Source organism: Pelecanus crispus, chromosome 5 (genome assembly GCF_030463565.1).
Source record: "Pelecanus crispus isolate bPelCri1 chromosome 5, bPelCri1.pri, whole genome shotgun sequence".
Lineage (NCBI taxonomy): Eukaryota > Metazoa > Chordata > Aves > Pelecaniformes > Pelecanidae > Pelecanus > Pelecanus crispus.
The window spans coordinates 32979535-33006407 of NC_134647.1; the positions used below are offsets into that span (position 1 = coordinate 32979535).

The 26873-nt window shown below is 40.5% G+C and overlaps 2 protein-coding genes across 5 annotated transcripts in view; one reads left to right on the forward strand and one right to left on the reverse strand.

Annotated features, from left to right (window-relative positions):
• Positions 1-8951, forward strand: part of RFTN2 (raftlin family member 2) — a 31591-nt gene extending 22640 nt beyond the window's left edge. For both annotated transcript variants that reach the window (XM_075711449.1, XM_075711450.1), the window contains exons 8-9: positions 3312-3390; positions 8682-8951. In XM_075711449.1, coding sequence (XP_075567564.1) covers positions 3312-3390; positions 8682-8951 — 349 coding nt within the window. The remainder of the gene's footprint in view (positions 1-3311; positions 3391-8681) is intronic.
• A 6690-nt stretch (positions 8952-15641) lies between these two features.
• Positions 15642-26188, reverse strand: MOB4 (MOB family member 4, phocein). 3 transcript variants are annotated; one of them, XM_075711637.1, is made up of 8 exons: positions 26122-26188; positions 23834-23896; positions 23230-23330; positions 21581-21623; positions 21231-21317; positions 18952-19031; positions 18004-18115; positions 15642-17043 (listed from the first exon to the last, which is right to left on the reverse strand). In XM_075711637.1, exons 1-8 carry the CDS (start codon positions 26179-26181, stop codon positions 16912-16914), a joined length of 678 nt encoding a protein of 225 aa, XP_075567752.1. In that variant the 5' UTR covers positions 26182-26188; the 3' UTR covers positions 15642-16911. The 3 variants fall into 3 exon arrangements, with proteins under 3 accessions (XP_075567752.1, XP_075567754.1, XP_075567753.1); XM_075711639.1 differs by lacking the exon at positions 26122-26188 and adding an exon at positions 25284-25643; XM_075711638.1 differs by lacking the exon at positions 23834-23896.
• Between the last annotated feature and the right edge of the window lie 685 nt (positions 26189-26873).

The window sequence follows — 26873 nt, forward strand, 5'->3', positions numbered from 1 at the left end:
GTTAAATCTAGTGATTGGGCGGGGGGGGAAACATTAGAAAATACTTTGCTGGTAACTTAGTGCTACTGCAACTACTAATATGATATCGTGAGTTTGTAGAATTTCATACATGTTTGAGGTCTAAAATTAGAATTATTTATAAGGGGTTTTTTGTCCTGTTTTGTGGGTTTGTTTGGGTTTTTTTTATTTTCATTAAACAGATCCTTTAAGCCAGGAGACTTATCCCAAGCTGGTGTGTGTCTCATAACTGAAAGTCTAGATGCAGTGCAATTCCAAAGGAGTGGAAAACTTTATTTGGGGAAATGAAAAAAAAAAGGGAGGGGGGGGAGGTTGAGTTTAAAAGAATTTATTATCTTGCTCCTTTTTTTTTTTTTTTCATTTATCAGAACACTTTCTCTAACCTTAATTTTAAACACTTTGTATGTAAAATGTTCATGCATAAAAAATAGACCTGTAAAAATCTGAGCCATAGGCAGTACTAGTTAGCTTCTAGCTTGATGATTGTTTTGGGGGACTTACTAAATATATACATATAATAAGAGGACAAATTTATTGCCCATACAGCATAAGCAGACAAGCAAATTGCTGGTGTTTTAACAAAAGAGTCTCTGTTGCTCTTCATCCCTTTTAAAAGAAGAGACAGGAAAAAGGCTTCAGCAGCCTTACTCTGCAATGACCTTTATTTCCCCTCACTGATTACTGTAGTCCCTGAAAATGGGCAAGGCAGACTGTCTGTGGGCGCCAGAAAGCAAGCAGGCAAATGTGGTGCAAAAACACTGACTTTGTGGTTATTAGTTTATCATGACAAACTACTTAATCTAAGCTTTCAAAATCCCCTGACATATGAGGCAAAGATGGAATGTGGAAATGTGAGGGAAGCTATGGAGTGGCTTGCTCTAAGCACTTTTTCTCATTTAAATTCTGTGGAAATCCCACTGTCATTGAGTTCTTTGTGAATTAAGCTCATAGCCGCTTTGTCGTGTGCGGCATTTTAATAAGGTCAGACTTAGAAAATTGTTAATTTACTTATTGTCTACTCACCATCGTGTCCTTTCTCTGTTCTAGTAGAATTTGTACAAGCTGTAGTTTAATGTTTGGGTTTTTTCTCTTCTCTGAAGGAGCGCAGACACTGTTACAAAATAAGCTGTAGGTTCTTCCCCATGCCAGGGACTGTGCTCAGCCTTCTCACTCGAGAGATTTCCCAGTTGATACTATCAAAACAGACATAACTGAGGCAGGGAGAGATACCTAGCCAAATGGAATAAGGTTGCAGGATTGCTGACTTCCTTGTCATAACATAAAATTGTAACATGTTTTCTTTTAATGAGTGCAAATAGTGAGGTAAGGATTCTCAGAGCAGGAAACCTTGTTAACGTAAGGAAACTAATGAGTTCGGTCTCCTGCCTCCTTCTTTTCCCCACAAGCTGGAGTTTAAGACAGTTCTCTATTCTCATCCAAGGAAGACACGCAAAGATATGCCATGACCCGTGTTCAGCTGGATTGAAAGGAAGATTGTGAGGGGCCAAACACCATCACAAAACCATCAGCACTGACTGTTGATCAGATATAGCTAGGTATGCTAGGAATAGTGTATTAGTTTTGTGTATTTTCTCAGAACTTACTTCCAGGAGCTCTACCGGGGCAGGCTGTTAACAAGCCCTTCCTGATCTCACAGGAACAGTTCTGGTCCCTGATTTTTCTTGGAGCAAGTCCCTAATGTTAAATATAAATTAATTCTGTCAGTCCTAGCCCTGGCATAAAGGATGAATCTGTTACCTCAGCTTTGTGTGTGTGGTTAAGATTGTGACATACCCATACTGAAGTACAAACTTATATTATTTTAGTAGTTCTTTCCATAATGTTGTGCATAATAATACTATTTTGTGATAGAATAGATAGAATCATAGATACTTCAGATGAACTCACTATATGCCTTGTGTTTCTATTTCGCTGCTTTAGTGCACTCTTAAATCTGCAGTCGCTTTTCTGCCAATGTATTTCAGTGTCTTTCATTTATATGCACAAAGATCTCATTGAATACTGCCCAGAAGTAGGAGTCGGGGGGGGGGGAAGAAGAAGAGTTTGTCAAAATGTAGTATCTGATATTTAGAAGAGTACAGGAATTTTTTAAACCCTCCCATTCTAGAGCTCTGGTCTTACAATTCTTGCACTCTTTCAGTGCCACAGAGTCAGGCTTTGTAGTACATATGCAATCAATGTGCTGACCTGTATTTCTGGTGGAAAGGTGATGAAAATAAATACATAAAAAACTTCAAGGGGATGTATCACCAATAGTAAAAGAGCGTAACAGTTTTGAAACATCAGTAGCATCTGATTTGGTTTTGAGGAAAAACTTTGCCTTTTCACATTTATTTTTCTGAAAGTGTTTCCTTTTGAAAAAACAAAATTAACAGTGCATCTTTAAATTATATGTACCACAAAAGCATCAATACTTGTAAAAGTTCCAGGACTGAAAACTGAAGTCGCTCCTTTTTTTTTTCCCCTCCTTTACTTACCTTACTACTTTATTCTCTTGTCCTTCCTATGCATGTACCTCCCACGTACAGAATGGACAGTGTCATTTATCTCATTGTGGATGTAGAGCTTACAAAAACTGAGCTGTGTCCTTTTATCCATAGGTGGTGAGACCACAAGCTTATCCTGCTGTGTCAGTTAGATGTCATGTTACAACTGGAAAACACCTTTTAGTTAGCAGTAAAGAATGTTACTTCCCAAGTTTCATACCACAAAGTATTGAGATTTGTTGAAGCTGTGGATCTGTTGAGATCGGGCCTGTTTGTGGTGGTGTTAATAGGTAGTAATAGGTTACTGTATATTTGACAGTGGAGAAAGAAAGTCTCTTTGAGGTTAATTTCAGACATAAAGATACAGACTTTGATTAAGTAGGAACTCTGGTACTTAAACTTCCAAGAGAAGACCCTGAAAAAAAGATGTCCTTGCTCAGTGCAGGGGGGTTGGGCTAGGTGATCTCTACAGGTCCCTTCCAACCCAAAGCATTCTGTGATTCTATGATTCTAAGTCATGTTAAGTAACTCTAATCCTAGTAATACAAATTTTTGTTTTATACCTATTTTTGTGTGCAACATCTTCACCCAACTCTATGCTTCTGTTTTTTAATGCGATTACAGTACTGTTTAGGAATTAATAAACCAGTTAATGCTTGGTAGTCTATCCTCTTCTCACTCATGGACTTATGTACACACAACTTACAGTTGACTCTGAAGGTATAAACATGTTACAGTGACTATTGTTGACTTTAAAATATTGAAACAAATTTCTTTAAATTTTAGTGAAGGAAATCTGGCTACAAAGCAAGTTGTTTTTCTTCAGAGACCTGTTATGTGGAATTCTGCTGCCCAGACACCAGAGGTGAGTAACATGTTTATGGAATTAATATAAACAAATTAGTGCTTCACATAATGATTAGGTACAGAAACAAACTATACTTCAAAATTAATGGGAAAAGAGGCACAATAGGGTTTGACTTGAAACAAGTTCAAGTTTGTAGAGGGCTTTTGCAGCTGAACTCATATGTTATTTTTTTCTCAGACTTACACCTCTTAAATTAAGCCATAGAGAAAAGCATAAGCGTGCTAAAAACCTGTTTTGTGCTAATAAATTTCTGTGTCTCAGGTGGGTGAGGTTGGCTATGCTGTAAGTATTTCTTTAGAAGTCTTTAGGAAGTCTTAAATGTTCTGATTCAAATCCTGGATCTCTTGCACACGAGAAAGAAAACATTTTTTTGACCTCCAAAACATCTACTTTCACAGTTCTAGAAGAATACAAGTGTCAAGTTGTGCAAGGGATACTGTAATCTGGAGGTTAACAGGGTGAAGGGCTGTTGGCTGTTGCTGCATGAAAATGTGTGACAGAAATAGAGGATTTTAAATTCCTGCAGCTGGACCTCAACAGCTCTGTGGCCTGGTTGAGTGAGGCTCCCGTAACAGTAGTTGTATACAAGTGCTTTGAGGATTAAGTAACTGGCAGTCACCACATTCTGCTCAGAGTCAAGGTCACATCAGTTACTGTGCCTGTATAGCCCTATGGTAAATCCTGCTGTGGCCAGAGAAGGATGAACTGGTGGGCTTTTCTTTGCCAAGTCTTTCAACGTCCTGTGATAGACTTTTAATTTTTGTTATTTGTGATTTTTCAATGGCTATTCAACCTTTTTCTAATCAACACAGCTTTTCTGTGATAGTCTTAAGCAGCTGTGAAAACTATGGACGTTTTCACTTATGTCCAGTACCAGAGCAGCAACTTTACCAACTCTGTCATTCGTGGTATTGTATACCACTGTAAGGCAATGACACCTAGTCTCTTCTTTCTCCATCTGTATAAATAGTTCCATGAATCTCTACCTTTCTTGCATTCACATTTGATCTTTCTCTGTCCTTTTTACATTCTATCCAGACTGTTACCATCATCTGTATTTTCCTCTGCTTGGTGTTTCTAAAATATGCTCTTTTTTTTTTTTTCCTTCTTCTCCAGGCTTTTGCTTATCTAACTTCCGTCTCACTGTGTCCCCTGATAATTACTACTTCCATGCCTGGAATAACTGCATTCAACATGCACAATTAAAATCCTGTTTTATTTTTTGTGTCTACCCCCATCTCAATTCCCAGCTAGGTCTTGTATGTTATCTATAATTTATTTCCTCTTTTACAAAATTTGAGCTCCTTCTTTTTTTCTCTTCAGTGTTCTGTGTAGTCTCCCCTGCCGATGTCTTAAACTTGTCTTCCGTTCATGCCCTCTTCTAAATTCTGCCAGTTCCTCATACAGTTGCTTCCTTTACTTTCCCCATGTACCAAGCATCTTCAGCTTTTAGCTTTCAAAGCTTCTGACCCCTGACCCCATGCCTGACTTTGTAGTCTTTACATTCTTTCATAATATATTTTCTGATACATTTCTGAAAGTATGTTTTGGAATGTAACTTTGATACCAGTATTGTAAATACATAAAACCTTATTATGTCGGTCATTATCAAATAAAGTCATACTTTTCCTGATGTTTCCCTACATTTTTTAATACTCTGTATAATAAGGGCATGGACTCCTGATACGAATACTCTTTCCTTGGTAAAGCATGTTATTTCTAACTATAAGCATCTCCTAAAAGGCAGCATAACTACATGACACAAGTTAGAATGGTTAAGACTGGATTCTGCCAAGAGACGCAATACAAACCAGTTCTGTAAATCAGTCTGAGGAACCGATGAGTCTGACATGTGGTTTAAATTAAAAATAGGAAGCATTATGCGCACAGTTTAAACTCTGTCGCCCAATTGTGAGGTGATCAGCAGCTGAATGAGCTTTAAGTTCTTTGGTTTATACAGGTAAAATGGAGTGTATTTTGTAGTCATTGTTTTACTTTGTTGTCATGGGAAACCTTCGATTTAAGCATTAACATCCTGGAAGTAAACAAGAAATAGCTGATTTGTAGCCATTTACATCAGGATTATGGTGTTTAAAATCTGAACAAACTTGGTATCTACATGTGCTCTTTAAGTACTAGTGAATGTTTTACTTCTCCACCAGGAAATTTTAGTATGCTGAGGTCATTTTAGCATGGGATAAATGGGTAGTTCAGGCTGAAGCTGAAACATTTAGCAGAAGTAACATTTTCCTTCTGTTTTTCCAATTATGCTGGTTTACCCCTAAATTTTAATCTTTTTACTTCATTGTTTTTTTTACCAAAATGTCTGAATTGGCAAACAGCATATTACCTTCATTACAATTTAAATTCACAGATTTGTTAGTAATACCTAACTGGTATAGAATGTCATACTAGCTTTGCATTGAGTAGCTAGATTTCAGGTGCAAAACAAGCTACTGAAATTTGAAAGCATTAATTTAAAAACTTAAAAAATACGTTTACAGAGCTGTACAATTTTATCAAACCCTTGCAAACATTTTAGTGAAAACATTTAATTCTTGTGATTCTATATTGTTGGGCATGACATCTTCATTTTTATTAGTACTGCATATCTTTTCATTGATGTTCAAATTACATTAAAGCTGTTCAAAAAATTTTCATGTCCACAACTTAGGATGTTTTTGAAACACAGAAATACTTAAGATATCTAAAACATTTTATGTTTAAAAAAAAAAAAGCATCATAATTTATGTTTATTTAAAAACTTAGCATGTTTGCAACTTGGGTACCTCCAGAAGAATGCTATGTATGAGAGAGTCAAAATAGGAAATCTCCTCAATCAAAGAGGAAAGGCTCTTTCATTAACTGAATCTTAGTAAGAAAGCAGCCTCATACAGGCCTTCTCAAACACTTAACTCTCAAGCCCCCAGATCCCTGATCACACACTTTCCAGCTCTCCAGTGTGGTGGGGTCTGGCCGTGGCAGGAGCTTTGCCCCACAGGCAGCTCCAGCTGTTGGACCTCTGTGACTTGCGTTCTGGAGAATGGCAACACAGGGTATGTACCGGTTGCTTCGTGTACTCAGGATTTTTTTTTTTTTTTTTTTTTTAATTGTTGGGTTGAAGTTAGCATTGCCATTTCTAAAGGAAGTTTTGCTTCAGTAAGAATTGAGGGGAAAAACCCTATTACCTGGTCTTTTATTCCCACAGGGTCTCTTTTCTGAGGAATGTGTATTTTATGTCCTCGCAGCTCATCTCTCTGGCTTCTTGTATATGCATGGGATAGTGCATTGTGACCTGGCTTATGATTTATGTAATGGTTCAAAGGCCTTTTGGATTAGAAGGTCTGTACTGTCTCAGTGGGTTCTTTATCACATACCGTTTGTTTTTCTAAGAAAATAGTTCAGAGGAGGAGATCCAAGATTGAACCGCACAGTGCTTGAGGGTTTTATGAGGTTTTTTCTTTTCTCTTTTTTCCTTTATTTCCCTTAGACAGACTTTACCATCCTCTTACCGTGACATCCAGGCAAAGCTTATTTCCTTCTGTTTCTCCTGAGGCAACACTGTTTCCCCTTAGTCTAATTTCCCAATGTCTCCTGTAACAGCTTCCCTAAATACGTTTCCTTTAGCCACAAGGGCCATTGTTTTTACTGTTTCAAAAGGGTTTGAGAAAAAACTTAGCAATGTGTAGAAGGGGGGCACGGCACAAAACTTGCCAGAGTAGGGCAGAAACAGTTGTGGGGTGTTTTTGTTGTTAAAAGTGTTAGCATTTGTGCAAATCCCCCCTCACACATGAGAGCGCTTGTGTCCTTTACCCAGCAAAACACAGCTCTGTGCTGAGGCAGGACTCCGTAGCTGGACGTCCTCCTCCTGTGGACAGGGCCGTGTCCCCTGGCGAAGCACCTCCTGGTTTAGCAGTGGATGTGCTGGGAGCAAGGCTCCAGGCAGAGCGCCAGGGCACTTCTGCCTTCCTGACCGTGCTCCTCTGCTGTGACCCAAGGCACTGACGCCGCCTCCGGAGGCGCTGCAATCATCACTGAGCTGAGTACCTCGGGTAGCTCCTGATGCGAAAATAAAATAAACCTTTTATTTATTTGTACTGCCTGAGAGGACCCTTAGCATAGTCTGATAGGTCTATTGTTTGCATGAATTACAATCTGCTTGCTTTTCTTTTTGACGTTGGCAGCCGTCACTTCAACAAGAAGCATGTCAGGACATCCCAGTACTAATGTCAGACTGTATTTATTCTGAGTTCTTCTGTGCAAGGTCTCTTTAGAGCCCCTCTCAAATTGCTGCACAGGACAGCTGCTGACTGCCATCTGCATAGATCCACCATGTGGATTGAATGCAGTTCTCAGGAAACGTGCCATTAGCTGAGGCGGCCTCTGAAGGTCTTCATGGGCAGAACTGGTAAGATGGGAAAGCACAGCAGTCTCGCCATGAGATGGATCAGTGGGAAATCTCCAGTCTATGAAGTGGTCAGATCGTATACTCTTGAAGAGCTCAGTGTCGACAGAGTTTAATTTGCATCTTTATCGCATATTGCACCCTTGTTGAAGCTTCTGGAGAACTGTATTTGGGGAAGCGATCAGCATCCACTGACTTCCAGAGCAGCTTGCAGATGAGGGCACTAGCCAGACACTGCATATGGTGGTACGTAGGTGTGCGAGTGAAGGAGCGTGAGCATATGCCCGCAGCGGTAGCTGGAGGTGGTGGAGCTGTCAGCTGGTGCCTGCTGCTGCCTGGCCCTCCCGCCTGCTCCTGCCTCCCTCCCTCCTCCGAGAGGAGGCCGACAGCAGGAGCTGTGCCACCCTCCAGCATTCGTCCCTGCGGAGCACAAGAAAGGGCAGCACGTGCATCTGCCATATGGCAGGAAGCGTCAGTCAGGGTGCGATAGACGTGTACGTTAGGCACAGAAATCATGCTTTCTTCAAACAGCTGGTTTTAGCATGGGTTAAGACTTGTAAATCATTCTGGATCTGCCAAGTACTAACTAAGAATTAAGTACTGTTGGAGTACTTTTTCTTAGCATTCATTTGTGCTTTCTTGAATCTTGACTATGTCTTGTATCTTCTGTGTCTCTCTTGAAATTTATTTATAGAGAACAAAAATGTATCTGTTGGAGGTTTTTTCCTCCAGAGGAGTTCATAGTTTAAACCAGTGTCTTAAATGCTGCCTTATGTTAAAACGCAGCTCACATTAAATCCATGCATGACTCATTGCAAAGTGTTTGGATTCCCCCCCCCCCCCCCCCAATAAGCTAACATTTAAACGTCCTCTTGTGTTTCAGAAGAAATCCTTAAGACAAGTTACTGGGGAGGAAAAAGGCAAAGTCTCTAGCAGAAGTGTTGGATTAGACACAGCAACTTCTCGCCCTGTAGAAATGGGACAACCACCTGATGAGTTTCACCTGTCTCCTTCTAAACAATGTTGGATCAAGGAGGGATCCTCCCAGTATGGAGGCTTTCCAGGATTCAGCAGCAGTGATGGAGTATTAAGGGAACTGGATGATGGACAATTTGACCAGGAAGATGGAGTCACTCAGGTCACGTGTATGTGATAAAGTAAGTAACTGCATCAGATGGACATGTACATAATTCACACAAATGTGGGTTTTTTTTTTTAAAAAAAAAATGATACTACTTTAAATGCATTGGTATAATCCTATGACTTTTCCCAGACTCATTTTGTATTTTTGTCTGTTTCTTTGTTGTGTTAGTCCTACTGTAGTAATAATACTACTGCAAAATAATTTGGTTTTCTGTCTCTCTTTAATAGAATAACTACGTGACTGGGTGCTCCGCTAGCTTGTTAATGCTTTTGACAAGCAAGGAAGCAAATGCTGCAAAACAGTGGCAGTTTGAATTGTGTAAGAGGGAAAGGAATGAGGGATGTTTAGTATTTTCCACAAGCTGGAGGAGTGTTTATTTTCTTTTTTTTAAAGGTGTTTGTAAATATTGGTGGGGGAAAAAAAGAAAAATTAATTATCTGGCTGTTAAGTTTTAAAGTAGTTTTCACTTTACTTCCCTTGCATAAATTCAAAAGCCTGGAAAAATGTAGGTCTTACACTAGAGTGTTAGTAATTTAACCTATGTTCAGACTTGGTATGTACAGAAAACCACTGGAGGCAGACACTTGCTCCTGTAATATAATTTCACCTATGCAGGTTTTACCAGGGTTCCTTGTACGTCTACACCAAAAGCTATCTGAGCATACAGCTTGTATAATGATGTATTCATAATTTACTCATGAGTGGAAATTAAGAACCATTCACCCTCTGAAAGATAACTTGCAGTCTATAAAAAAGTAGTTTGAGAAACTCGCCAAGAAGCGTTGACAGCAATGTGCACAGTGGTGCTGATAATATATAGGAGGAGGAATTAGTAGGCTAAACTTAATAGGCAACATTAGATGATAGACTATATACAAATATGCTGATGTATATATAAAAATTTTCTCAGCTAAATGTATCTCACACTGGGTAAAGTGTATTCAACTGCATCAAATACCAGAAAGAATGTTCAGAGGAAAGGATGAAGCTGCTGTGCTTCTGTCCTCACCGTAGGGAGGAGCTGCTTGCGTTAAGGGAGGCTGACACGGGCAGGGCTCTGTGGGGAGAGGCACGAACAGGAATGATTTTTATGCTGCTGTCTTGAAATTACATTTTACAGAGGAGAATTCGAATAAAAATGCATCTCCAAAAGATAAATGTGATCATAACTAAAAATTGCATTTTTCAGTTAGTTTTAGAAGCAAAAGCTATCAGTGCTCGTCACACTTAAGCTAATGCAAAGTAATTTGATCAAAATGAGAAATCAGAACAGAACTGAGCAAATGTATTCACGCTTCTCTCGGTGTTTGCAGTACAGCACACACATCACCCAGGGATGCTGATACCTGTCTCTGTGTGGTGTACTGCAAACACTGAGAGCAATGTTGTGAATACATTTAACTACACCACCCCGCCCCCCTGGCGTGGTATCCCACCAGCTGCCGTGCGAGTCCCCCTGTGCACAGTGGTAGATGCTGGCACTAAATGCAGTGGGCAAATCACTGACTCCGGACGAGCACCCCGGGAGATGACCAGGGTGGTGGAAGTCAGACTGCGATCTCTGGCGGGAAGCTGTGCGGAAAGAACACTGGCAGAAGCTGCTTGGTTCATTAAGCAAAAAGTAACTCATGAAAGAAAAAAGTTATTACTTGCTATGATAAGCAAAAGTAGTAATTTCAGTTTATTTTTACAGGGGGAACAACCCTTTCTGCTTGCATGGTTGTCATTGTGGGAGCTTGAAATTATTATTGCTTTGGAGCTGCTTCCCAATTTCATTAAAAAATTGTTGTAGGCAGGCTTGTTTATTTTTCACTTTGGAAGAACAACTCTTAACAACTGTTTGTAGCAGGTTTGGTTTTTTTTTTTTTTTCCCCAAAAAAAAATTCCACAGCCCTGGAGCTGGAGACATTCCTTCAACAACTTTTTCCTATTGCACATTGCTGAAAAGGGCAGCTTCTATTTCCTCACTTGAACTTCTTAAGGAAAATGCTGGCAGCCTGGCAAAATAGTTCTGAATTGTGACTGTTTGAAGAGCCAGATACGTGCCAGTAGGGCAGCAGGAGGACTGTGCAGCCCGCGGGGAGCGGTGGCAGCGCAGCGGTGCCTGTGACAGCAGGCACGGTAAGAACTCCGTGCTTGCCAGGGCTTCTCTCCCTGCTTTCCCACCAGCATCTGAAGCTCACCGACGTTGGGGCACGAACCTGGCGCTCATTCCCTGTCTGGGGGGGATCCTGTGGAGGAGCAGTGCCCCGCTAACAGGGAGAGTGCCGGGCTGGGTGTTCCCCGCAGAGCCTGGCCCAGCCGCTGCTTTCTCACGCAGCCCGCTACTCTGAGCAGCGGTCGTGGTGGTGCAGTAGCAGGGATCTCCTCCGTGGTACGCAGATGTGGGGAAAATGATGAACGGACACGTTACAGCTGTCTCTGGCGGAAAGCCAAGTAACCCTACCATATTAAAAATGGGGCAACAGCTGGTCTTGTGCAACTTGGAATACGTTGCTCTACTTCTAAAAGTATTTTTCACGAGTTATCCAAAACTCTCTGTGTGCGTGTGTGTAATTTTAACTACTGGTGGTTCTCTATACAAGTCAAACCTGTAAAATCTGCAAAAGTTGGTCAAAAATCCTAGGAATTCTGAATATTCCAAGTTAAAGCTTTTAAAGTATATCAAAGAAATTACTGACCTTTTATAAAGTAGTATCCCTGCTTAAGACAGTGAACAGTAGTGAATCCTAAAACAAAACTATTTACCTAACAAGTTACAATGTATAAAGTACTAAATGGAATGCAGTTAATCTTCCTAGAGTACACTTGTTGGCTAAAAAGAATAATTTAACTTTTAACCAAGATCTTTTTGTATCAGCTGTTGAGAATGCAGAAAATTCAAATAAATTAGTAGCTTTTTAAAAGAACTTTTCCCCTTACGATTAATGGGATGTACACAAGGGATATTCTGTTTTGGAACAAAGGTAGAAATTGAGTACGCTCTGGATGTCCACAGCTACACTCTAGAACATCCCTGCTTTTAGCAAGAAAGGGTTTTCTTAAAATGAAATAAAGCCATATTCCTTTTCAGTAGCCCACAGTTTTAACTGTGCTTTAGTCCTTGCTCTTGAATCTCCCAAGTGTTGACTGTGCTGCAAACCTCTGTGAATGACTTGCTCATCTTTTTAATTCAGTGTAAATATGCTAAATTGCTTCCTCTGAACCCACTCAGCAACTCCTAGATAGTAAAGGACAGCTGGTGTGGGGGTGTTTTGTGGTGGTTTTTTTTTTTTTAAATGCCATTTGTTTCACAGTATGTAAAGTTGCCCCTGCTGTAGAAACATTAATCTAGATAGTTTTCCTAGCTCTCTATTAGTCTTTCACCTCATAGGGCTACATTTAGGCTCTGTATTGGAAAGAAAATAAATAAAATGCAATTGTTTACCTGGGGAAAAAAGTCAACCTGACAGGAGCCAAGACAGAGATCTGTAAAGTGAGTGGCGTGGAGAGAGTAGCAAAAGAAAAAAATTCTTCAGCATTCTTTTTTTGATACAAGAACTCAAGGGAACCATGAAGTGGTAAGTAGCACGTTTGAAACAAATCAAGGTATCTGTTCAGCTAACCGTAGAACTCCTTGCTGCAGGATGCTGCGTATGAAGCTACATCGATTTAAAAGGTGACTGAAAAATTCCCAAAAGGATAAAAATTGCCCTATTCTCTCTGAAAGTCACGGAACCAGAAACTGTTGGAGACTGTGAAAGCTGGTGTGTCTGACTGCATGCTTATCCTGTTCTTTAGCTTATTGTAGGCACCAGCGCTTCATCCCCGATGGGCATACAGCCTTGCAGCAGGAGAACACTCTCAGCTTGCTTTAGAAAATCAGGGAGAGTAAAGTTGCTTGCTCAGCCTGTGTGAGACTGTGCAAGAATTATCTGACTTCATGCACTAGTTGAAGAACGCAGAATAAACCACCCGTCTTCCTAGGGCCTGGATGCTGAAATGGAAATAACTGAAAATGCTTCGAAAATGATGGAAAATCTTCTATTTCTTTCTTTGTAGTTAAAAAAATCTTAAACCCAGCTATATCTTACATGGAAAAGTGAAGAGGAGAGGGTGTATTTTGGGTATAGAAGATTCTAATTTGAGCTTTTTTCATCAAAATTACAAACTAGAGCATTAAGGTATGCCTTTATTAGTGTTGTGACCTGTGCTGTCCATTAATTAAACTAAGTTTGTAAATCAGAAGAGCTGTCAGAGTAACTCTGGCATGATTTTTTTTTTGTATGCTTCTATTTTACACATATATGTACACACACTGTTTTGTTTTCATTTTACCAGAATGTATTTTACATACTCATCTTTTTATTGAAAGAATTGCAAATCAAACTTAAAGCATGGGTGCATTCTCTGACAAAAAAAGTACTTACTTATTCAGTAACAGGGCTTCAATTAGGAGCCTGTGTGCCTGTAGTAGAAAAGTCCCTTACCTGTATGTGACAACACAAACGCCCTGCAGCTATTAAAAAGAACAGAGATAGAAGGCAACCAGGGCTGTTCATGAACTTCTGCAAAGGACCATTTATACTTTCTGATTCTTAACTTGTTTGGAGAGGAAATACTTTTCTAGTGTTTACAAGCAGGGAGAAACTATCTGCTGTGCAAAAAAAAAAAAAAAAAAAAAAAGTGCTTGTAATTGTCAGAAGAGTTTATTTACATAGCTGGTCAACTGCTTAACTTCTGTGTTTCTGGTCTGTAAAATACTGTTTTGTTTTTGTAAAGCTAAGATCTTTTCTATATTTCTGACAGGAAGCTTCTCACCATTAAAAGCACTTACCAAATCAGCTACCAGTTTCTCTGTTTGCCTCACACTGACATTAAATGGGTTAGATCCATGTAAGCCTTTCCTCAAGCTAGCACTACTTTTTTGCAGTCTTGTCTGTACATCCATCCAGCTCACACAGCAAAACTTATTAGACTTACATCCATCTAGTAAAAGCTGATTAGTTTTTCCTTGTTCTTAGTATATTAATCTTTTGAAGGTAAAAAGTGCAGGTTGCTGTCTTGACAATTCCCTACAGCTTAATTTAGAGAGTAGTGTTAGTTAGGATTTAAGACTTTTCAAAGCCAGATTCCTGTATCAGAATTTCGACAACTGGTATGAATTAAAGAAGTGAACATTCCTGACTTCAGGTAAGAGACTAAGTGGTTTAGAGGAACTGCTCTGGTGACATGTTCCGATCTGTTTAAGCAGATGAACTTTGAGAGAATTAAAATCTTAAAAGAAAAGTGGCAAAATCACCGTAGCTAACTTGCTGCAAGACATGCTAAGCCAAACATCAGGAGAAACCTCAGTGACTAAGGAAGAAGTCATCTGAAAGTTATCCTTTGCTTACAGTATGCCCTTGCGTCTCTGATGTGCTGTCGCCATGTGCTTAGTTTGGGGTCTGAAAGGTCCTCTTCTAGATCTCCCTTACTTTTTAATTGTAGAACCATCATCTTCTGATTTGAGATGTATAAATTTGAGGTCTGACTTTGAGATGCTAACGAGTATGGTATTTTTCTACTTTTGAAAGAGGAAATAAAACTTCACGTCAGCACACCTTGTAGCAGAGATAGGAGAGCACCAAACTTTCTCTTGGACGCACTCAGTTGCCTACGTTCTTGGATGAGATGAAAAATGAGAATCACTTACCAAAATATAGCGGTATGGATAAAGAAACAGTTTAATTTTATCCTTTTTTTTTAACAATATAATTCAAAGACAGTCTTGATTTCCCTATTACGTAGAATCTAAATTAAACCTGTTAATATTTATTAGACAAATCAATGGTTTGCTTAGGCTAACTGAAGTTTTATGGTACCATTCAGGCACATGTGTGTACACAGTACTCATGTAAACAACAGCAAGGGAAAATACAAGCAGTGTTTCACTTAGGCCTTATATAAAATCAGCTTAGTACAGCAAGTCAACTTTACAGTGCAAACTGGAATGAGAATAAACAGGATCAAAACTTCCCGAGTTTTGTTTTGAAGTGAAACTCTTAAAGCATAAGAGGAAGAGAAGAGGTTTGAAATTTTAATGCAGTCCTGAGCACCACATCGCTTTCTTCAATTTTGTAGAGGAAATGCAGTTAGCAACACCAGTTCCATGTTTTTTGCCTGTCTCAGTCACCGTGGCCAATACAAGCATGCAGAGTGACTGTACAAAGAACCACACCGTGGATGGTCCGACAGCAGACTGTAACAAAAACTAAATACATTTTACTACCTCCAGAATACAGTCATCCTACCTGCAGTACACACTTCAAGACACCTATCAAAAAAAATCAAGTAACCTGGTCTATACAAGGCAAGTTACAGCTAAGTGTACAGACAGTAACTAAAGCTACTTTCACTCGGACATCTCATGCAATTACCCTGCTGGCAATTAAATACAATGATAAACGTGAGACACAAAGAGCTCCTGAAGAATACAGCTGTTGAAGTACTTAAGCTTAGTCTCTCTTTTCTCATTGTTTAAATTCCCTTTACATCCAGGTGGTACAGTTGCTTGAGGTGTGCTTGATTCATATAAAGAAAAATAGAATTTAAGGCATGTTTAGTATATTATGAAAAAAGACTTATTAAAAATAGGTGGACTCCCTTCTTTCCAAGTAAGTACAACTTGGAAAACAAAGCGTAGATTACAGAAATGAGCTGAGTTAGCCTGTTAGAAATAAAAAGAGGGCCCCTGGCGACCTCAGAGAGAAACAACCAGCAAACTTGTTAAACAGCTAAGCAAAAATTCATTTAACGTAAGAACGCTGCTAGTGCTTTTAGACCCTGCATTCATGCACGCTTAGCAGTATGTCTGCTATATTCATCTCTCAAACATGTAATTCTGTCATTCTAGACATTACACAATTAAGCAGCACTCATGGAAATTGTCAGTTATTGCAAATCTGCAAACACAACTTGAAATAAACATCGGATGGGGAACAGAAGCATGAATCCAAATCTTTCTGTCAAAGAATTTAATTCAGGTGCATGAAAAAAACCAAACTGAAGTATGTTGAAAATATGATTAATTCTTGCAAAGAATCAGGTTCAATATTTCAAGTACTTAGAATGTTTTTACTAGGAATACAAGCAAAGACTGTGCTAGCGTGTTATGTAGTGTAACATGACTATTTACGTGAGGTATACTCTGTAAGCGGCTGCCATAAACATGCGCAGGCATAAATAAGCCATTGACTTTTCTGCCACAGCTATTCTTTAGAGAAGTTGTGGACTGGAGAACAGCAGAAGTCTGCCTCAACAGGACAGCGCCTGTCCCCTGCTGCGCACAAACCTCCGCTGTTAACAAAAAAACAAGTCCAGAAAGTATGTCAGATGTGTATCAAGAATATATATGTTCAATAGCATAATGAAATTCTCCTTTTGGTATTACTAATGCTATAGACCCTATTAGTATTTGGATATACGCATATAGGAATATGCACATCCAAAAGTAAATCTTCAAAGCCATCTTAAAAAAATAAAAGCTAAATTAGGAATAAGCTACCTTGCAAGAAGCTACCTGCAGAATTATATATTTTAGGTGATAATCTTTGAACTAAGACTTAATAATACAGCTACTGGATTAAAAAATGGCTTGCTGTGAAATCTTAAATCTCACTTTTTTCCCACCCAATCAGACACATCTTCAGGATTGTGATTCAATGATTGTTTAGCAGCAGTTTTAGAGAACTGTAAATTCTTTTATTAACAGGCATTATAAACAGATGCTACTACTTTTATTTAAAAACCATGAGTGCCACATTGATGAATATACAGTTCATGAATAACTTAAAGTATTTCCCATATTAAAAGGCAATGCACACAGCATACAAAAAGTATACTAAACAAAGCTATGAGGATACGTGATTGAAGTGTCTAAAATGATATATACAGTACATAATTAATGTTTTGTTTATAGTCAGTACAGGCCTCTGTACTGCCATTCCCATCATGCTTCGCTCTCCCCTGACACTGAATTCTGCACTTCTTCTTCCAAAATCGGTACAATCAGGTTATCCTTGGACATCAGATTATACTTCATCACAAATTTAGTGAACCGGTGACACAAGAAAGTTTCATTCTGGAGATGAAAAAGGGGGAAAAAAACAATATATACAGAAGGAATATTTTAAACAATTGAGGAGAACATATTAAAAAAAAACCACCACCTGCTTATATGTAATTGTCTCATTAGATTTACAAGTCTTAGAAAGAACTAGTAATGCTTAAATGGTAAATTTATATTACTTTCAAGTCTTTCCTTTACTGCTTGCTTATAGTTACTGCAATTAACAAAAAACCCTACTGAAGTTCAGGCTTAAGTCACAGCTCAATTCAACAGCCCTTAGACAAGAATATATTCAAGTATCAATGTAGTCCTGATCCACTCTCCAAAGGAGAATTTTAAGGTATTGTGAAACTCCTCCTACATACACTATCCCTAACAGAATGGGGCACAACCATTCCATAGCTGTTCCAGCAGCCTTAAGTGGGATTTGGCAAAGGTTTCCTTTTACATCCAGCTGTACCCCTTATCTCCTTTCCATCTATTAACTTCTATTTTGCCATTTAAAAAAAAAAAAAAAAAGTTGGAAATTACTGGAGGTGCACAAGCTGCCACCAGTTACTGTTCTTTGCAGTTTACAATTACAATGCCTTAACTGTTAGGTAACATATACAAACAGGAAACATATATACATAAGCAGTACTAACAACACCAAGTGCTTGAATACATTCAGGAACCTTTAAAACAAGATGAATTTGAGTTGTTTGTACAGAAACTCTCAAATTCTGACCTTTTATCCAAATGAAGGGAAACCGTAACTGGGTAAACTAATTATATAAATTAATTTTCATTTATATATATATGTATGTGTAACAGCATTTCAGTTCTTATAAAACTGCTAATCTACTATAATCAATACTTTCACTTGAATGCAGATCTTCTAGTAGGGTTAAAAGAAAGCACGTAATATAATTCCATCACAGCTATAACTTCACTAAATGCCCTTCTTTCAAGATATAATTTGAAACTACTTACCTCATATTCATCAAATATCTGCCGATGATGAAAATAAGCATGTGAAAATATTCTGTAAATCCTTCGGCACACTGATCCTAATTTGGCTACAGAGGATTCCTTTATGCTAACCCTGTAACCACCAGGAGAAAGGTTAAAACGGGTCTCCCAAAATGACTACTGAGATACATGCTGACATGAATTCTGATGGTTAAACTATACGATATGATTGCATATGAAATTTAAACTTAAGTGTTGCAGATATCTGTGTCTGCAATTGCTTATTTTTGCAAGGAAGATAAAAATGTTGGTGCATACTCCACATTTAAAAATTGTGCTCTGACTACAAAAACAGTTTTGTTCTAGTTAAACATCAGCAGTTATTCTGGTAAGGGCTGGATTTCTGGTTTCTAGCATTGATGGGCAAAGGAAAAAAGACTTCCAGTTGTACCTCCTTGCCAATACTGTATTGCTGGAGAAGCACAATTTTCATTTCTCCAGTTAGGTTTCCATGATCCATGTGGGCTGCCCATTCAAGACACTCGGTCTCCGTCTTCCGTGGTCACTGATGTCCCACAGTAGACTGGTGTTGGCTTCTGGAGGCTTTCAGTGGTGTAGTGTTTAAGTCCTTTGAGTCACTGCATCTCTCTCAAGGCCATCCTGTTACGTAGGTTGGCACTACTCCAATGGAAGCCCCATAACACCAACAACAGATACTAGTAAACCAGTTTCCACCTAAAAAGCACCCGTCGGCTCCAGTAAATGGCAAACTACTTGACTAGGGAGGAATTCTTCCCTGGCTTAAAAGTGACAATAGCTCTACCAACAAGTGACACATGCTGCAGGATTTCTGATGTTTTCAGCTGTAGTCCATGAAAAATGCGTTGCGCATTTCCATGTGCTTTGTAAGTGTTTGGGTGCCACCTACTCCCTCCCTCTCTCCCTTGTCCCAAAAGACAGCAATTTTACCTGCTGGGGAAATATTTATTGCTATTCAGAAGACATGCAGCTCCATCAAGCGTGTGTCTGGTGTAGTCTATAGCAGGACACTACAAAAATAGACAGTGAGTGAGCACCTGTATGAGTGCTTGCATGGCATTGTCATAAAACTTGTTTAAAGAAAAACATTTTAATTATGTTCCCTGCTGCTTTTAACTTCACTGGTGATTTTTATTCCCAGAAATTTCACATAGCTTCTCTGAAGGTCTAACTACATTTCCTCCTTGAGCCATTTCTTTTCTCTTTTTCACAACCCATGTAAATTATTTCAAGGAAAAAAGTTACTATGGAAATGCAATTATGCACATCAGCGGTGAATTTTATCCATCTCCTTCAATAAAGCTGTATAATAAGAACATATACTGGAAGTACACTGAAAGGAAAGACGATCATTACCTCACAGTTCACTTGTTTCCCACATAGTCAAGCTGCCAGACTCCTTTTTTTAAAGCCTAAATTAGCACCTTCTCAAAAACACTCACAACTCCCCCCCCCCCCAAAAAAAAAAGTCAAAAACCTGCACCGAAGTATATCAATGCTTTTTACCTTGGCAAAGAAAAACAAATCATTAGTGTAGCTAAGTGCGTAACAAGTCAAGCCCTGGCTCTGCAGTCAAGTACATGTAGAGGAGAAGGAAGAAAGTAAAGATGAACTGGGACAGGCTGACAGCAGGAATGTCTGTCCATTTTGCTACTCCCTAATTTCAGGAAGATGACTTCTCAGTTACACGTTTTTGTCAGCAGTTCAAGGTTGCATCACCCACTACCTAACCATTACTTGATAGCTATTATCGACATGGAAAACAGTAGATGAATGATGCCTGTTCAGAGATAAAAAGCAGCCTGAAGTTCTCCAGTCTAGCTGAATAAAACAGACATACTGTATGCCAATATACTGAGTGGTGATGAGGGTAAAAGGAGGGAGTGGGAAAGAAGTTGGCCGTCAGAGCTAAATCAAGACATCTCAGGAAATTAACAAACAAACAAACAAAAAAAAAGCTTACAGGACAAAAAGGATAAGAATACCTTATTCTGGAAAGTGAAAGACAAAGATAAATCTGACAGACTGCACTACCGCCATAACCAACAGTAACAGAGAAAGACCTTCTAAAGGGCGGGTAGGGGGAAAGGTATCAAGTGGTTCAATAGGAGATGTGAACAAAGTTTAAAGTAATTGGACACTCAGGTAGACAAGCTACTGCCATGCTGATAACCCACTTGATATGAAGTATTTTTATGACTCCACTACCTTTTCGGAGTGTCCTGGTTTCAGCTGGGACAGAGTTTAATTTTTTTTTTCCTAGTAGCTGGCGTAGTGCTGTGTTTTGAATTTAGGATGAGAATAATGCTGATAACACACTGATGTTTTAGTTGTTGCTAAGCAGTGCTTATGCTAGTCAAGGACTTTTCAGCTTCTCATGCCCTGCCAGCAAGAAGCTGGGAGGGGGCACAGCCAGGACAGCTGACCCAAACTGGCCAAAGGGCTATTCCAGACCATAGGACATCACACTCAGTACATAAGCTGCGGGGAGCTGGCCGGGGGGCAGAGAACCGCTGCTTGGGAACTGGCTGGGCACCGGTCAACAGGTGGTGAGCAACTGCATAGTGCATCACTTACTTTGTATATGCTTTTATTATTATTATTATTATTTTCCCTTCCTTTTCTGTCCTATTAAACCATCTTTATCTCAACCCACAAATTTTACTTTTTTGGTTTTTTCTTTTTTTCCTTTCTCTAACTGTCTCCCCCATCCCTCTGGGGAGGCGGGGGAGTGAGCAAACAGCTGTGTAGTGTTCGGCTGCCTGCCGGGTTAGGCCACAAGAAGCAGTAACTTCCCTAAGAATGTGCACAAGCAGTCACTTTCAGAGAGTCGGGCTTATAGGCCTAGTGCTATGGATCAAGGCCAAAGTTTGAAGAGGACAGCCTATTCTCAGCATGTACTCTTCTTTCAATTTAACAAAGACCTTTTTCCATTGAGTTTCAGGCTGTCTCAACACAAATTAAGAGAGAAAAGAGATGAATTCACAAAGTCTCTAACACTGTGGTAAAAAGCGGTTCCTTCCTACCTTATCCCATTCTTTTGTAAACCACTACAGAACAGGAAAGAAGGAAAACTCAAACGATACTCTTAACCCACATAAGCTCTCAGTTTGACTAAGAAGCCAGCTATAATGGTCTCCCCATGAACACATGAACTGTGAAAGAAAATCCTACATCAATGGGGTCAGTTTTCCAAAATACATCCATACCTCTTTGGGAGTTTTATGAGCTGCACAAAGAAAAATCCATTGTTCGGTTGCTGTCATCTGAGTACATGTGTCTGGGTGACATTCACTCTGTTAAAACAATTATTCAGTTATGAAAACCACCCAACAGCAAAAACGAGCCGATCTTTTAAAAAATCATTTTCTTGCCCTGTCCCCCACCAAGAAGGGTTATTTGCCTGAAGTCTTTAAAACCCTAAAAAAACATCTTGCCTCAAACCACTGCTTAAGTCTCTGTGTATGAATTTAGAAGAAGAAAGCTCAGCAAACTCTGCATCTTACAATACAAAAAGTCTCCTCCCTGTTCCGATATAAAAATATCAGAAAAGAATTACCTGAAGCTTGACAGCTAGTCCATTGAGCTCGAGGCAGAATTGTCTAAAAGAATTTGAACACAGCAGCATCAAAATCAACAATTTGTTTTCCCACTAGAAACATCTAATACAAAACAAGGTTATACATTCTGATCTTCACAGATCTCAATGTTTTTGGAAATGATTCTTGTAAAGTGGCAAAAAAATACATCAGAACATGAAAAAAAATCATACTTAAAAGAGTACCACCAAATAATTTCAACTGATGTCACATCTAAAAGGCAACAGGCTAGGAATTAACACACTATAAAAGGACTACAAGTCGAGAGAAACAGAATTCACACAAGCATATTTTTTTTACTCAGCAAAACAATTACATTTTTTAATTCTTACCTGACAGTAGAGATTGAGCTTAACAAATAAGTGGAAGTGTTTAAGATACCAACTTCATTACGGAAGAAAGTTCTATTTCACAAATACAGATTAAAAAAAAAACAAACCCAACACTTCAAGAAAATGAATTTCAGAGCATAAGTTCTAAATTCATATAGCTGGATCATTCCATCCTTCTAAGATACACATCCTCCAGATCAATTAAGTGGCTAAAGTCCCACCACAGATCATTAAGAGAGTGGGACTTCTAGCAATACTGCTTTCACTAGAATGAACCTGAAAGTGCATTGTTTAACTTAAGAGAATTCACCCTTCCATCCTACAAGAAAAATCTGAATAAATATTCCAAAAGCAACAAGTATTTAGTGTCAAGTCACTTCTATGAATCTACAATGATTTTGGGTGTATGTGCAAGGACAGAGGAAATTCTTAAAATATGCCTTTTGCAACTGTATGCACGCACTTTTTCCTCTTTTGAGGACTCCCCACTTCTATTGGAACTATTCCAGACCAGAAGAGAGAAAAAGAAAACAGGAGACAAAAAATCAGGATATATAAATCTAGGAGTAGCTTAGAACTATTCTTATTCCTGAAAGTATATTTGATAAAGTTAGAAGACACAAGGGAGAAAAAAAAAAAAAAAAAAAAAAAAATCAGGACACAAGAACACTAAAGTAATGCCAGGAAAAAAGGATTAATACATATGTATTAACAGGGTGTAAACCTACACTACAACTGAAAAATACTTTCAGGCCCAACCAGCTAGGGCTAAACAAATTTTTTTATACTGCATAAAAACAAACTGAGAAAAGGACAAAAAGTTTTGAGTTTCCTTACACCTAGAAAAAGAACTGTAAGACACAGGTACCCTTGCTTTCCCAGCTAAAGCCCATTTTCCTGCAAGCTCCAGAAAAAGCACTGGGAGCATCTGGACATCACATTCCCAATTAGTGGAGACAAAGAACTGATGATACTAGGAGAAAGGGCTACGGAAATTCATTACTATATTTTCATATTCAAAACATGTTAGTACAACTTTTGAAGTGAGGTACAAACCTTTTCTTAAAAACCATCAAAAACATGAGATTGGACTGCATCATAAATCTTTAGAAAGAACAAGGAATTCAGAAAATAATATCAAAGTATAAAAATATTTAATAGTAGAAATATTAAGTTTCATTTAAGTTACTTTTGATCTGTCCTATTCTAAAAGACTCACTACCACTATCAATGAACAACACTTAGAATCGGGACATTGACAAAAGATGGATTCTTACCTTAAATGTTCATACTTCCATACACCTTCATCCTGGCCTTCAGGAGGTTCAAGGATCTTATCAATGTTGGAACAGTCTGCCCTTATGTTTTGCTGAATATACTAGGAGAGGGGGAAAAAAATAAATCTAGATCTTGTTGTAATTATAGTAAGACAGTATATTTAGGGCACTACATCTCTGAGGGACTTACTTAAGAAGCGACTGATGGACTGAAAAGTTAGAGAGTAGATAGGCAGGGTAAGAAAATTGGTATTAAAAAATGCCAGATCTGAAAAATGCTTTTCCTCAATTAGAAAAGGTAAAAGAATGGGTAAATTTTGAGAAGGATATTGTAAAAAAGCTGTAAAAGAAGAGAACCCCGCAGGAACCCCCACAATTTTCTTAAATCTGCTTTGTTTAAACCAGACATGGGAATTCTAGTTATTTCTGCACTCAAAATTAATAATTACAGTTTTCTTAATATATGTAGGGTGCTTATGAAATTTAGTCCTGTGCAGCAACATTCTAAGCAGATAAATAGCATGGCCTGTTCCCCATTTTTTTACCAAAATACAAAACTTGGGAAACTGAAGTCATTAACAACATTTCACATAAGTAAGAATACCTGCTGAACAGCTAATGTACTATCCATTTCTTCAAAGGACTCATCAGGCCAATTGTAGAAATCCTGTTTTTTTAAAAAAAAAAAGTTTAAACCAATTTAACAAAAACAGAAGGGGAGGAAGAAAAGCACACAACCTACAATAAGCTTGAACATGCAGGAAAATAGAGGTAGAGGTAGTTTATACAATTCCAGGAAGCTACATCTTAACAGAAGCAGCACACAATCTTGGCAAGAACAGGGTGAAATGGGACTTAGGCTCCTAATGTCACAATAGCGGAACACCTTAAAATGAAAGTTCTGTAAGACTCGGAATACTATAAACATCATCTCTCCCCCACATCTTGCTGTAACACCTATATAGCCTGTATTTTTCAAATGAAGTATTTGCATACAGTGCCCATTTTACATGTTAGACCATGTAAGAATGGGGAAGAGGTCTGTAGAGAGTAGCATTATACAATTATTATTAAACTAAAAGTCCCAGTATATTCTAGTAATAACACACCACTGAAAACATCTTCTCTAAACTGAGATAATATAACGCAGTGTTGGCCTAACTTGGTACTACATTCTCTTGGTATGGTTGGTATGCTGCATAACTGGGTGGTTATCAGCTCTGCTAACCCATGGTGTTTAGTATTGTTAATGATAAAACCCTCCTGAAGTTACATTTCACCTCAGATCGAGCTGTACTGCGGTGCTCTGCAGCAATTCCCATCTGGTGCAACTACGATAGTCCCAGACATATGCATTTTCTTACTTTGCATTTTTCACATCTAAAATTTAGTGGTGCTCCCCCTTATTATGCAGAGATACTGCACGTCAGCCTCCCACAGCCATCCTAGTAGACGCAATGACTCAATGAAAATGTTCCAGCTGTAAAGCTTAGCAATCTGTTCTTGAGAGAATACAGGCATCTCTAGAAAAAGGAGTGAATATCCAGTGCTGAAATATCATTAAGTAAATACATTTACATACTGAACAGCTACACCACGGTGTCATCCAAAATTAAAACTTAAATACAGCACAAAAAAAAAAAATCATATGATTGCATCACTACACACACACAAAATTCTTCACCCTACATGAACTTTGTAATATACTTTATAATATTTGGCCAAATCTAGGTCTATGTCCAGCTTACTGTTTTTCAGAATACCCCAAAGTTATCAAACAGAAGGCACACAACGTTTGGTTTCCTTCACAAATTAAACGTGTGCAGAATTAACCGATTTACAGGGTTGTGTAATAATTTTACCTCTATACATTATGACAAAGAACAGGAGTAGAAGAGACGCATTTTCCTACAACATTGTGTCATATACTGCTCCATTTCTGACCATGGGCTCTCCTCACAAAAGCAGAGTGAGAAAGTCTTGCATAAAGACCTCACAGGAGATTACATCTCTGAAATAATCTAAACCACGTAGCTTACGTGTCTGAGATGTACCTTTTCAAGATGACCTTGAAAGCCCAGAAGTAAATCAATTTCCTTTTGATTAAGAGAAGCGATTTGACAACAGCCCAGGCTGAGCGGGAGAGGAGCGCAGGTTACGCAAGGGAAGGATGACTTCTCCCTCCAGGTGGGCAGGCCAGGTATCGCCTGTCTGACGATGCAGCACTCCCAACCCAGGCCTACCCGTATGATCACAGTGAGCTCACTCAGCTCGTTCTGTATTTAGCACGTCAAGAGCAACAACAGTAATACGTTGACGCGTATTAGAAAAACAGCCCTGTGCCTGGAAAAAGCCGGAGCTGCAGGAAGCGGCGCTTTGCCCCAGCCAACACCCGATTGTTTCACGGGGTCTCGCCGACGCTATCGATATCCCCGGCGCTGGGCGTGCACCGCCGGTAACAGCCATCACGCTCCGGGACGCGGCTCGGTCCCAGCCGCGAACTTGCCGTGACACGACCTGCGCTCCCGCACCGGAGCCTGGAAACCCCAGGCACCCCGCCGGGAAGCCGAGGGGCAGCCGGTGCCGCAGCCACCTTTCTCCCCGGGCCCGGCAGACAAGCGCCCCGGGGGGAAGGCAGCCGCCACGGCCCGCCGTCCCGCTCCCCGCGGCGGCCGGGTCTCGCCCAGGCCGCGGCCCGGCCGCGGGGAACAAAGCGATCCCGCGGAGCGGGGCCCGCCGTCGCCTGCCCGCCCCGGCGGGCAGCGCTGGGCCCCGGTAGGCCCGGCGAGGCCCGCGGCGACGCCCCGACGGCCAGCCGGGCCCGGCGCCTCGGCGGCGGCGCTGCCCGTCCCCGCAACCCAGCCGGGCCGCGCGGCGGCGGCGGCGCCTCACCTGGGCCTTGGTGCCCGGCCTGTTCCGCCTCAGCACTGCCGTCCCCTCCGCCATGACCATAGTGACAGCGGCGCCAGGACCCGGATGCGGCAGCGCCGGGCGGGGCGGCGGGCGAGGGGGAGGAACGGGCGCTGCGCCTGCCGCGGCCGCCGGCGGAGGGAGGGGAGGGGCGGGGCGGAACAGCCGCGGGCGAGCAACGGCCGCCGCGCGGCGGGGAGCGGGAACAGCCGCGGGGCGGGGCGAGGCGCTTCTCGCGAGAGGAGGCGGCAGGCCGAGAGGCGGCCCTGAGGGGCGGCCCGGCCGCTTCCCTTCCCTTCCTTCCCCGCCCTTCCTCCCGCCTTCTTCCCCTGCCTTCCTCCCCTCCCGCCGCGGTACGTGCTGCTCCTTCTGGCCGCCGGGGTGCGCGGAAGAGCCGTTCCCCGCGCGGGGCTGGCGGCCTGGGCCTCTCTGCGGGACGGTGCCGTGCGGCCACCCGCGGGTTGCCCGCGGAGCTGCTTCGGAAGCAGAGTTTTCCTGTGAGCCTTATGTTCGTGAGGGACAACAGCCCACCCACGCAACGCGCACACGAGATGGGGACAGTTTTAATGGTGGTCCCTGCCACTTTTTGTCCAGGTCGCTCGGTGCCCGCCTGAGGAAGCGTGAGCTGCACGGTGAGGCCGGTATCATAGAATCGTTTAGGTTGGAAAAGACCTTTAAGATCATCCAGTCCAACCAGTAACCTAACACTACCAAGTCCACCGCTAAACCAATTA